Below are 12,974 nucleotides of genomic sequence, written 5' to 3'. Positions count from 1 at the left end.
CTTCACTTTAACGAAATGGCTGGATTTTAATACTCAGATGAAAATAATGCATTCTGTTCTGATATCTAATAGAAGCATCCATATATGTTGGATTACAACTCCTATCATCCTCAGCCAATGGATATGGTGAAAGGCACTAGATTAGCACATCTGTTTGTTCTTGCAGACGGCCAATTCTCTCACACCAGAAGCAACTTGCTGTTTCTGAAGTTGCTCCTGACACGACAAAAAAAAAACCCTAATTATATTAGATACTCAATAATGCAAATTTGCGAAACATCTGTATTGTGGTACAAAAGTAAAGGAAACAAAACCACATGGCACTTCTTGGGTTTTTTTTAAGTTTTCTGCCCCTTTCCCCCACCCCCAGTCAATATTTGATAGACACACCTTGGGCCATAAGCAGTTGTAACTCTTAAGTAAGTCTTTATCAGTTTTGCACACCTGGACACAGCAATTTTAGCATACTGTTTTTGACAAAATTGCTTCAGTTTTGTTAGATTGGATGGGAAATGTTGTTAACAGTCACTTTCAATATTGTTACAGATTCACAATCTGTTTTAAAACATACTGAGTTGTTTTGTTTTGAAATCACTCCAGTGTTAATTTGGCTTTGTGTTTAGGGTCACTGTATAACTAGAAAGCAAACTTCTGCCTCAATCCCAAGTCCCTTGCTGACTGAAACAGGTTTTCTTTTTCTATTACCCCATATGTTTCTCCATCTTGCCCTTTTCCTGACCAGTGCTAACTAAAGAAATGCAATCCCACAAATGATAGTGGGTTCACTACGGAAATTGTATTCTCAGTGAAATGAGTACACTGGGCTTTTACACTCGACAATGTATTTTGATCAAGATCTAAAAGTTTTATTTTGGTCTCATGAATCTACAGAAGATTTCCCCAATGTTTGTTGTTTTTTTTCCCACATGCCTCCTCCTAATGGCCATTAATAAGAGTTTGTTTCAGCTACGGCTTTCTTCTCATCACTCTTACATGTTCTCTGGAGCATCTGGGTGATAGTTGTCCCATGGATAGCTTCTTTCATCTCAGTTGTGAATTTCTCCAACTCCTTCATAACTCCTACTGAATTCTTAGTTGCTTCTCTGGGACCATCCAGACAGGGACCAAAATGTGGAAACTGTCAGGCTTTTTACCAGAGGCATTCAAACAATGCTTTCAATAATTCGTGACAAAGCAGAAAAATGCTGCTTTGTCACAAATTATTTAGGTACTCCATTAGACCCAGGTCTTTCTTAAAGACCCGGGTCTAATGCAGTATGGGCCCTGTGTGGACTGATCCCTGGGTAGTGCTGGTGCTAAGAAGAGTCAGTCAGCACAGCCCAATTCGTTCTTCAGTCCTTGTGGGCCCAGAGAAGCAAAGCCACCCCCTCCTCAAATCCCCCTAAAACCTTTAAAATAAAATTAAAAACTTGTGGAGCCGCTGCTAGGTCTCTCCGCATACTTCATGGGACATACCAAAGAAGCGATAGGAGAAGGGGGACCTGGCGCATCATTAGTATGCGGCAGGATGCATGCAGAGAGGCATAATGGCAGCCCAGTAAGTTTTTCATTTATTTTAAAGGTCTTGTGGGGATTTGAGTTGTCCCCATTCCAGCACAGTAGATACCGCACTGCAATGAAGACAAACAACGGGAAAGCCTGTTTCTTTTGGGAGCCCATGCAGAGAGCAATGCGGGCGAAAACAGGTTACTTTAACCCATTTTTGCCTGCAATAAATTTCTGTCTGGAAGTGCCCTATGATTCCCTCATGGGGTTTTGATGGACAGCTTTCTCTAGACACAGTCAATACTTGAACCGCATTCTTTCTATTTTATAATAATGAACTGAATAGTGCTCCAGGGAATGTCAGCAGATTGGGACATTTTTTTAACAACCCAATCATGACTGGTGTTCCTGCACAACTTTATATTGGACTTGTTTTGATCCTTGGTTTGCATCATTCTGGTTGTTTATATATCCTCTGTAACAGATTCTGAGTCCTTCCCAAAACATTTATGTTTAATCTAAGAAAATGTGAGACTGAAATTACACACAGATAGATTACATTCAACTATTTACATGAATTCTGGAGGCACTGGGTCTGTTTAAATACGACCCAGCAAAGGGAGTAAATACTTATGCAACCAATATGTGTCATTTATGTTTTTGTTAGCGTTACCTTTTTACCCAAAAAAGTATTTTGTCCCTTCAGTGTTGATTTTGATTATCTTGTACCTCAAGTTTAAACCTATTCCAAGTTGTAACACCAAAAAATGTAGTAAAATCAGAAGAGATTGATACTTTTGCAAGGTAATTTAACTGAAGATTTTGCTTTTAAAACCAAACTCACTAAAACTACAACAAAATTATATGTAAAAATATTACCTAGAAACATCACAGAAATCTCTATGTGTTTCTACATATACAGTGTGATTTTTTTTTGGGGGGGGGGGGGTTATATTTTTTCCAAAACATTTCCAATTTCAAAAAAAATTGTTCTACTGAATTATTTTAAAGGCTCAATTATTATTTCCTTTCTTTGCTGGATTTTTAAAAAATCCTTATCATTTGTATGGCTGATGGTGGCACTCTAACATTGGTAGGAACCAAGTTTGCTTTAGACTCTAACTTTCTCCATGAATCTTTCACTGTAAATGTCTATGGCACCCATATGTCATTAATGATACATAATAATCAGAAATTGGTGTATCTTTTTACCATGGCAATCTAGATTCAGATAGCATACAGCATTTCCACTGCAATAAAGTTTTAAGTACTGAGTACTAAACCACTCAGCATTAAAAGAAAGCACACATACTTACACAAAGACAACAATCTTCACTATCATGCAACTGTAGCAAATCTGAAGCATACAATTAAAAAGTTCAACTCTATACTGAAAAATTATGTAAACAATCATTTACAATTTCATCGTCCCAGTAGTTCTGGACAGAGCTGATAATCTCAGTTTGCCTTCTCCTGTAAGTAACTTGAAAAAAAGATCTTACTAAAATGGGCGTCATATACCTTTATACATGTGCCTCACATACACCTTCTCATTGTAATCCTTACAACAACTCTTTAAAGCATGGGTCCTCAAACTAAGGCCCGGGGGGGGGGGGGGGGATACGGCCCTCCAAGGTCTTTTACCTGGCCCTCGCTCAGGGTCAACCTAAATCTGAAACGACGTGAAAGCACACAACAATAACAATCCTATCTCATCAGCGAAAAGCAGACCCACACTTCCCATTGAAATACTAAGTTTATATTTGTTAAAATTGTTCTTCATTTTAATTATTGTATTTTAAGTGTTTTTTGCACTACAAATAAGATATGTGCAGTGTGCATAGAAATTCATTCATTTTTCTTTTCAGATTATAATCCGGCTCTCCAACAGTTTGAGGGACTGTGACCTAGCCCTCTGTTTAAAATGTTTGAGGACCCCTGCTATAAAGTATATGTTAATCTAATAACTAATGTTAATGTCCCAATATTGCAAACAAAATAATGAGAAAGTAGTTCGTTCTGGTGAGTAAAGAGGTGAGACTCCCAATATACAGTTCGGTTTCTTGTGCACTAAACTCCATCATGCTGCATCTGAGTACTCCGATTAAACTCCTACCTCTAATATAATCATCATAGGATTTTATTAGCATTTTTTTGGGTCTATAAAACATCTTTCGAAAAGCAGCTGGGAACATGTAGCCCACCAGATGCTGCTAGTCCAGTGGTTCTCAACCTGTGGGTCCCCAGATTTGGCCTTCAACTCCCAGAAATCCTAACAGCTGGTAAACTGGGTGGGATTTCTAAGAGTTGTAGGCCAAAACACCAGGGGACCCACAGGTTGAGAACCACTGTGCTAGTCTAGAATTCCCATCAGTCGAAGGCAACACAGCCAATGTTGAAGTCCAATAATATTTGACAGGCTCCTCCATGCCTACTCTACAGCAAAGAACTTCACCAATACTTGGAGGCCTATACTTCTGCTACAACTCACACCTAATGAATGGACTAGTTCTGCATTAAGAACAGTTCTTTTAATATTTCAGGACTGAATGTGTTTCCTGTGACTGGCATACCTCAATAACTCAGATATAACGAACAGTATCTTCTAGGGAAAAGTGTTGGGGTATTTTGTAACTGGAATGTTAACACACAAAGGCTGCAGCAGCATCAACATGAGGCCATCGCTTCAGCTTTTCAAGCCTTCGCGGAAGTTTTCTCTATTTATCAAATTTATCTGGATAAGTTCTCAAGCTATTTAATAAATTTAGAAGAGCCAGGAGATTCTATTCCTACATAACTATTTGTAGATTATAAATTACCACCATTTTTGTGAGCACTGCATATAAAATATAAGCAGCAACATTCATAAAATACAATTAATTAATGGCTTTGTAATTTTCATAAGTCATGGGATAGTTCAAAAAGTTGGTTGTGTTTATTTGTTTGCAGCACTGAAGCTTTTAAATACAGGAGTATTATTACCAATTCGTTTAAACCAAATGGTCTCTTGACTCACAATTTTAAATCCCACTGTTTGCAATATTACTTTGAATAAATTCACTCTCTAGAGTTCAAAAATCACCTTTAAAACTACAATATTAAAATGATTATGCAAATATCAAGATCTTAAAATTTAACTGAGCTATGGTCACTATTTAGAGGAAAATAGATATAAGAAAAGGTGATCTTTTAAAGACAACTGGCACATTTAAGTGACCTCAACATTCAAGTTGGATGGACTTTGTTCCCAACTTCTGAAAAGTGCCTCTGCTATTATCTACTACTTTAAAAACATACATAACTTAGTCTCACCTCTTCAGCTAATGAAAAAACAAAAACACTTCATACATCATAAACTCGTTCCCACCTTTCATAAAACTACAGTTCCTTTCATAAGATGTTAATCACAATTATTTGTTGATTGGATATCACAATAATTAACAAATTGCTGCACAATTTTAAACCTTTTCATCTCTTCATTAACTACATATATCAACAGGGCAGTCCTCATGTACTGTGTATGTATGTATATGAATGTGAGCACACACATCACATACGAAAACATTTGCTGAAAGTACCATAAGAAAACACGTTCTCTGAAAAGAGCACCTTTCATCATATTCAAGTCAGGGCCGTTCCACACAGCCCTATATCCAAGAATATTAAGGCAGAAAATCCCACTTTGAACTGAGTTATCTGAGTCCACACTCAGATAATGTGGGTTTTTTCTGCCTTGATATTCTGGGATGTGTGGAAGGGCCCTCTGTCTGTCTCTTAATAATAACAATGATACTATTTTCCTGTGTGTACAGTTTACATACTTACCCAGGAAGGCAAATGGAAATTGCAGGCAGGCAGAGGAAAATTTAGCTGTTTCCAAGCCTTTGTCATGTGATAGTGACCTATAAAGTATCAAATAAAGGCATATCATCAGGACATCACAATTTTACAGTATTGCAACTAGCCCTGAGGAACTCCAAACTGGCAACTTAATTTTCCCCCACCACAAGCCACCCAAGAGTAAATTCTTATAAAAACATTGCCTTCAGAAAAAAAAAACTACTGACAAGTTCAAAAGTCAAAGAAAAAGATAGTGCCCATGTTTATAAGGACACTGGGACAGAACAAATTGAGAGTGGGGGAGAGCCAGGTGAATTTATTTCTCTCGCTTTTTCCTCCCTCTCTTCAATACAGAAAGTTGATCTCAAAATTGCAAATGCAAATCAAAACAGGAAGCCCCTCAGCCTGCACATGTAATTGCTCCATCGGGTGGCGAAGATCCATTTCAGCAACATCACTGTCACCTCCAAATAAAAACTTGAGAGAGACCCAGACTGCAGAAGAGAGAAGGTCCCATCGGAGACCCTGAAACGTTATGGGGTAGTTTCAGGTAATCCCTACTTGCCGATACTTCCTGATAAAGCTCTCCCCCACCCCCACTCCCTTGCTCGTAGTCATCATCGCAATCCAAAGGAAGAAAACTATGAGGCAGCCAGACCTGCCTGCCTTTAGAGGGGCTCAGGAGATCCTTGGCTTGCTAGCCACACAAACCCAGGATGCCAAGTGGAGGAAGGCAGGCAAAGGAGATGCAACGGGAGGTCCGGGGGTGGAAGCCAAGGTTATCCAACATGGAGTACATGCAGACAAGGAAGATAAACCCAGAGCTCCCACACACATACACACGCTGCTGCTGATGCCCCCCCCCCTTTTTTTTTTTTTGGTCATCACCAAGGCCCTTTCCACACAGACAAAATATCCCAGAACATCAAGGCAGAAAATTCCACATGAGCTGCTTTGAACTGGAATATATAGCAGTGTGGACTCAGGGCCCTTCCATACAGCCCTATATCTCAGAATATCAAGGCAGAAAATACCACAATATATGCTTTGAACTGAGTCCACACTCAAATAGTATGGGATTTTCTGCCTTGATATTCTGGGATATAGGGCTGTGTGGAAGGGTCCTCAGATAAGTCAGTTCAAATGAGACATTGTGGGATTTTCTGCCTTGATATTCCGGGTTATGGGGCTATGTGAGTTCACACTGCCATATATCCCAGTTCAAAGCAGAAAATGTGGAATTTTATTCAGCTATGTGGGGGTCCTACCATGCAGACCTATATTCCAGAATATCAAGGCAGAAAATCCCACAATATCTGCTTTGAACTGGGTTATCCGAGTCCACACTCAGATAATGTGGAATTTTCTGCCTCGATATTCTGGAATATAGGGCTGTGTGGAAGGACCCAAAGTCCCCTTTTCACACAGCTGAATTTAATCCCACACTATCTGCTTTGAATTGGAATATATGGCAGTGCGGACTCAGGGTCCTTCCACATAGGCATATAACCCAGAATATCAAGGCAGAAAATCCCACAATATCTGCTTTGAACTGGGTTATCTGAGTCCACACTCAGATATTGTGGGATTTTCTTCCTTCATATTATGGGATATAGGGCTGTGTGGAAGGGCCCCAAGTTCAAAGCAGATATTATGGGATTTTCTGCCTTGATATTCTGGGATATAGGGTTGTGCAGTAGGCCCTTGAGTCCACCTGCCATATATCCCAGGGACCTTCTACACAGGCATATAACCCAGAATATCAAGGGAGAAAATCCCCCAATATCTGCTTTGAACTGGCTTATCTGAGTCCACACTCAGATAATATGGGATTTTCTGCCTTGATATTCTGAGATATAGGGCTGTGTGGAAGGGCCCCCAGTTCAAAGCAGATATTCTGCCTTTATATTTTGGGATATAGCGCTGTATGGAAGGGCCCCAAGTTTGCATCTGATTCATCACACTAGAGAACGAATCCACTTTAAATCCGGTTGTTGCCTCCTGCAAAATTCTGGGGTTTGTAGTTTAGTGGTGCTATTCAAGGCTTCTCCCTAAGCTACAAACCCCAGAATTCTGCAGGAGGCAACAACCGGATTTAAAGTGGATTCATTCTGGAGTGTGATGAAGTAGTTAAGTTACGAAATGTCCATCTTAAAGACTGACACACAGAGTCCATCTTGCGGGGGGGGGGGGGGAGAGAGGGGGGTGACAGTGGGAGGAGAGCAGCAATCACCATGCATGCAATGTACAAATCACAACCTCCTAGAAAAGGGGGGGGGGGGGAGAGAGAGAGAGAGAGCTTGCAATAGCACCTTGTAGGCAAACCAGGGGGAAGAAGGAAGAGAAGGCAGTCAAGGAGAGAGGGAAGATAGGGAAAGGAATGGGGAGGGGGTTATTGACGGAGTTGTCCCACCCCCACAAGAATCAGTGAACAACCCCACTGTGTCTGTCCCTCCTCCTCCTCCCCCTTCCGCCTCTCGCGCGATGATCCCGCGGCTGTTGCCACCGGGGAGGAAGAGGAGGAGGCAAAGCCACATGGAAGCCCAGAATCCTTGCGGCTCCTGCTCCATCTTCGAAGCTGGAAAGAGGAGGACGGGTGGGGTGGGGGTTGTTGGAAGGGGGGAATCCCCACCCCCTTCCTCCCCCCACAAGACACGAGAGTGGGTGCCGGGCCCACTCCTCACCCTTTCCTGACAGCCACCCGGGACCGGAACGTGTCAGGAGCAGGGCAGGCAATGGTTTCATGTAAAAAAGCCCCAGGCCAAGGGGCCATCCTTAGCTCCTGCCTGGCTCTTCCTCCCTCCCTCCCTCCCTCCTTGCTGCTTTTTCACTCCCCCTTTTTTTTCCCATTTCTCTCTCTTGACAAACTTTCCAACAGAATCGACCGGCGAGAAGTCTCTTAATTTTGGCCCTTCACACTTTTAGGGGAAGAGAGAGAAAAGGGGGAGGAATCACAGCACTTGGGCATTTCCTTACCTCGCCTTCTTCTCTCCTTCCCTCTCTCGCCATAGACAACCTATTTTGCTCCCTCCTCCCTTTAGAAAAAAAAAGAAGATAGCTTATCTATGCCTCTCTCCCTCTCTCTCTCTCTAGCCTCCCCCTCTTCAGGCCGCTCTCTCTCTCTCTCTTTCTGTGTCGTACATGTTCTTTTTGCATCGTTTTGCCGGATTGTTACATAGAGAGAGAGAGAGAGATTCCTAACCTATACACAAACCCCAGCGCTTTCCAGATCCCAGGATTAATGAGACGTTTCTCGGCTTCGTCCCCCATCACCCACCTCTTTTTCCCCCTTGCCCTCCTCCTCCCTCCTTTTGCAAAATTGTCCTTTACCAGAAAATGTGGGGAAGAGGAGGAGGAGGAGGATTTGGGGAGGGCAGGACAGGCAGCAAAAAGGCGAGCTCCGGCGCCGGATCCAGCCCTGCAAGTTTCATACATTCGCTCATAAAGGAGAGGAAGAGGAGGAAGAGGAAGGAGGGCGGGCAGAGAGAGAGAGAGAGGGAGGGAGGAGAGGAAAAGAAATAGAGAGGCAGCTCTGATACACTCGCCTCCTCGCAGCAGCAGCAGCAGCAGCAGGAAAATAACAGTTTCGACACCCATCTGCCGGCTGGAGAGTCGGCAAAACACCCCACTCAAGACCCCACTGGGTATCAAGCACGCAGCTCCCTTCCGGGGCCAATCCTGGGCAAGTTTTCTGTCATCGCGACCCACTTGCCTCTAGGAAAAACTGCCAAGGCCTTCTTTCTCCCTCTCCAATCAGCCCTGCTCTCTCTCTCTCCACCTTAAACTTATTGACACAACATAATCCCACATTCATGCAAAATCCTGACACAGCCTCTCTCCTCCCAAGCCCTCCCCCCCCCCCCCCCCACACACAATCCTCCCCATTGCTTCTCCATCTCTTTGGATTCCTTCAAGGCTTCTTGCAAATGTCCCTTTTCTCTCATTCTTTGCCCAGCAGAAGAAGGGCACATTTTGTTGTTGTTTGTGTCCAGAGAGAGGGAAGCGGGGCAAGTGCAAGGTTTTGTTTGTTTCCTTCAAGGGAAACCTCATCACACTAGAGAATGGGTCCACTTCAAATCTGGTTGCTTTAAACTAGTCTTCCTAAACTACAAACCCCAGAACTCTGCAGGAACCAGATTGAAAGTGGATTCATTCCCCAGTGTGATGAACTACTAGAGCAGACATCCTCAAACTGCGGCCCTCCACCTGTTTGGGCCTTCAACTCAGAATTCCCGACAATTGAACAAGCTCATTAGGACTTCTGGGAGTTGGAGGCCCAAACAGCTGGAGGGCTGCAGTTTGAGGATGCCTGTACTAGAGAATGAAGTAATCAGATAACCTAGTTCAAAGGAAATTACTGGGATTTTCTGCCTTAATATTCTGGGTTATAGGGCTGTGTGGAAGGGTCCTTGTGTGATGAGGCTAACAAGTTACTTTGGGCCCTTCTACACAGCCCTATAACCCAGAATATCAAGGCAGAAAAAATCCCACATCTGAATGTGGACTCATGATAACTCAGTTCAAAGCAGGTATTGTGGGATTTTCTGCCTTTATATTCTGAGTTATAGGGCTGTGTGGAAGGGTCCTTGTGTGATGAGGCTAACAAGCTACTTCGGGCCCTTCCACACAGAATATAATTCAGAATATCAAAAATCCCACATTATCTGAGTGTGGACTCAAAATAACCCAGTTCAAAGCAAGTATTGTGGGATTTTCTGCCATGATATTCTGGGTTATAGGGCTGTGTGGAAGGCCTCTTGTGTGATGATGCTAACAAGCTACTTCAGGCCCTTCCACCCAGCCCTATAAATCAGAATATCAAAAATCCCAAATTATCTGAGTGTGGACTCAAAATAACCCAGTTCAAAGCAAGTATTGTGGGATTTTCTGCCTTTATATTCTGAGTTATAGGGCTGTGTGGAAGGGTCTTTGTGTGATGAGGCTAACAAGCTACTTCGGGCCCTTCCACACAGCCCTATAACCCAGAATATCAAGGCAGAAAATCCCACATTATCTGGAGTGTAGACTCAATATAACTGAATTGAAAGTAGTTATTGTGGGATTTTCTGCCACTATATTCTGGGTTATAGGGCTGTGTGGAAGGGTCCTCAAGTGATGAGGCTAACAAGTTACTTCGGGCCCTTCCACAAAGCCCTATAATTCAGAATATCAAGGCAGAAAACCCCACATTATCTGAGTGTGGACTCACGATAACTCAGTTCAAAGCAGGTATTGTGGGATTTTCTGCCATGATATTCTGGGTTATAGGGGTGTGGAAGGGCCCGAAGTAGCTTGTTAGCCTCATCACACATTGACCCTTCCATACAGCCCTATAACCCAGAATATCAAGGAAGAAAAATCCCATAATATCTGCTTTGAACTGGGTTATCTGATTACTTCACCACACGAGAGAATGAATCCACTTAAAATCCAGTTTCTGCCTCCTGCAGATTTATGAGGTTTGTAGTTTTGTGATGCTATTAAAGGCTCCTCCCTAAACTACAAACCCCAGAATTCTGCAGAAGGCAGAAACTAGATTTTAAGTGGATTTGTGTGAGGTCCTTAGTCCACACTGCCATATATCCCACTTCAAAGCAGATAATTTGGTATTTTATTTAGCTGTGTGGAAGGGGCCTCAGAGGGGGGGAAATCCACTTAAAACCTGGCTGTTGCCTCCTGCAGAATTCTGGGATGTGTAGTTTAGTGATGCTATTAAAGGCTCCACCCTAAGCTACAAAACCCAGAATTCTGTAGGAGGCAGAAACCAGATTTTAAGTGGATTCATTCTCTAGTGCAGTGGTTCTCAACCTGTGGGTCCCCAGGTGTTTTGGCCTACAACTCCCAGAAATCCCAGCCAGTATGCCAGCTGTTAGGATTTCTGGGAGTTGAAGGCCAAAAACATCTGGGGACCCCAGGTTGAGGACCACTGCTCTAGTTGGATGAGGTCCTTAGTCCATACTGCCATATATCCCAGATAAAAACAGATAGTATGGGGTTTTATTCAGTTGTGTGGAAGGGGCCTTAGAAGAAAAAAATTCACTTAAAATCTGATTGTTGCCTCCTGCAGAATTCTGGAGTTTGTAGTTTAGGGAGGAGCTTTGAATACTCTCTCTCAACTACAAACCCCAGAATTCTGCAGGAGGCAGAAACCAGATTTTAAGTGGATTTATGAGGTCCTTAAAGGAAAAAAAATCCACTTAAAATCCGGTTGCTACCTCCTGCAGAATTCTGGAGTTTGTAAGTTTAGGGAGGAGTCTTGACTACCCTCCCTCAACTACAAACCCCAGAATTCTATAGGAAGCAGAAACCGGATTTAAAGTGGATTCATTCTCTAGTGTGATGAGTTCCCTTAAAGTAGCTTGTTTTCCTTTATTCGACCACCTCTTTCCAAGGTGGCGACACCTCTTTCCAAGGGGAGACACTAAACAAAAACCCCAAAACAGGAGCCAGGCAGCGCCAATGAGCCCTTCACTGCCCCCCCCCCCCCCGCGCCACCCTCCATCTGACACACAGACTCTTCTTTCCCGGTGAAGTTTGGCTTGTAGGCGCTCTGTCAAGACCCCCTTTGGGTGGGTCCCCTTTCCCCTAGAGGGGTTTGTTTTCCTCCCACCAAAGACCCCCAAAACTAGGCCCCCTTCTTTGCTCCAGTGAGTGGGAAACACAAACATACACACACAGAGAGAGAGAGAGGAGGTTGCAAAGGCAGCCTGGCACTGGCTGGCCTAGCCTCTTTCTCCTTCTCCCTCTCTCTCTGCAAAGGCATTGCGCGCTGCAAGGCGAACTCACCTCTTTCCTCCTCGCAGAGACTCTCCTGCTTTGGGGGGGAGCCCATAAAAAGGGGTGAGCCCCTCTTTCCCCGTCTTCTTTCTCACCCAAAGTTTGAGCGAAGGGGAAAGTGAATGGGGAAAAGGGGGTGACAAGAAGGAGGAGGAGGAGAGGGAGGGAGGCGAAAGCTTTGCTCCTTCCTCTCTCCCTCTGAGGCCAACCCTTGCAAGCTGAGGAGGAGGAGGAGGAGGCAAGTGGAAGCGCCTCCGAAGGACTCAGAAGAACCGAAAGCGAAGTCTTGCAAAGAGGCGCAAAGACCACCCACCCCTCTCCCCCACCTCCCCTTATGATTATTATTATATCCCAAACATTGCGTGGTGTACTTACCACTCTCTATTTATGTGACTGAATGGGAGTGAGTGAATGTGTTGGCCTCTCTCTTATGTGAAAGTGAACACAGAGAGAAGCTCGCTCTCTCTCTCTCTCTCCCACGGCACCCCTGTTCCACATACAGCCCATGCAAAGCCAGAGACTGAAAACATTCATTTTTTTTATACAAGGCCTGCTGCTATTGGCTGGCGGCTTTTGACAGACAGCAGAGCCAGCCGCTCTCCTCGCCTGTTACACCCAAAGAGGAACGCACGCAAAACCCACTACTCCCCCCTCCCCTCTTGGAGAGAGACCCACACACACACAAATAAGCGCACACAGGGTGACTGGCTGGCTGGCTGGGAGGGAGGAAGGGGCGCTGCGTGGTGGAGTGGGCATCTACACACACACACACTCTTTCTCCCTCCTGAGAATCATGCTGTCACATATGAAAAAAACCTGTAGGCATTCCTGATGGTGTTGTGTGTGGGTTA

The 12,974-nt window shown here is 43.7% G+C and overlaps 1 protein-coding gene across 7 annotated transcripts in view; it reads right to left on the bottom strand.

The window, feature by feature from the left end:
- BBX (BBX high mobility group box domain containing) overlaps positions 1–12,636 on the bottom strand; it is a 137,607-nt gene extending 124,971 nt beyond the window's left edge. The window contains exons 1-2 of one of the 7 annotated variants that reach the window (XM_060770668.2): positions 12,499–12,636; positions 5,332–5,408 (exon numbers count right to left, since the gene is read on the bottom strand). In XM_060770668.2, the coding sequence (XP_060626651.2) occupies positions 5,332–5,397 (66 nt within the window). In that variant the 5' untranslated portion in view covers positions 5,398–5,408; positions 12,499–12,636. Of the gene's footprint in view, positions 1–5,331; positions 5,409–8,322; positions 8,400–8,623; positions 8,816–12,132; positions 12,309–12,498 lie in introns of those variants that run through there. The other 6 variants (XM_060770672.2, XM_060770667.2, XM_060770671.2 and 3 more) reach the window with 6 other exon arrangements.
- Positions 12,637–12,974: the final 338 nt, after the last annotated feature.

This window comes from Anolis sagrei, chromosome 3 (genome assembly GCF_037176765.1).
Source record: "Anolis sagrei isolate rAnoSag1 chromosome 3, rAnoSag1.mat, whole genome shotgun sequence".
Taxonomy (NCBI): Eukaryota; Metazoa; Chordata; class Lepidosauria; order Squamata; family Dactyloidae; genus Anolis; species Anolis sagrei.
The sequence above is the reverse complement of the archived record's forward strand: the minus strand, read 5'-3'. Positions and strand labels throughout refer to the sequence as shown.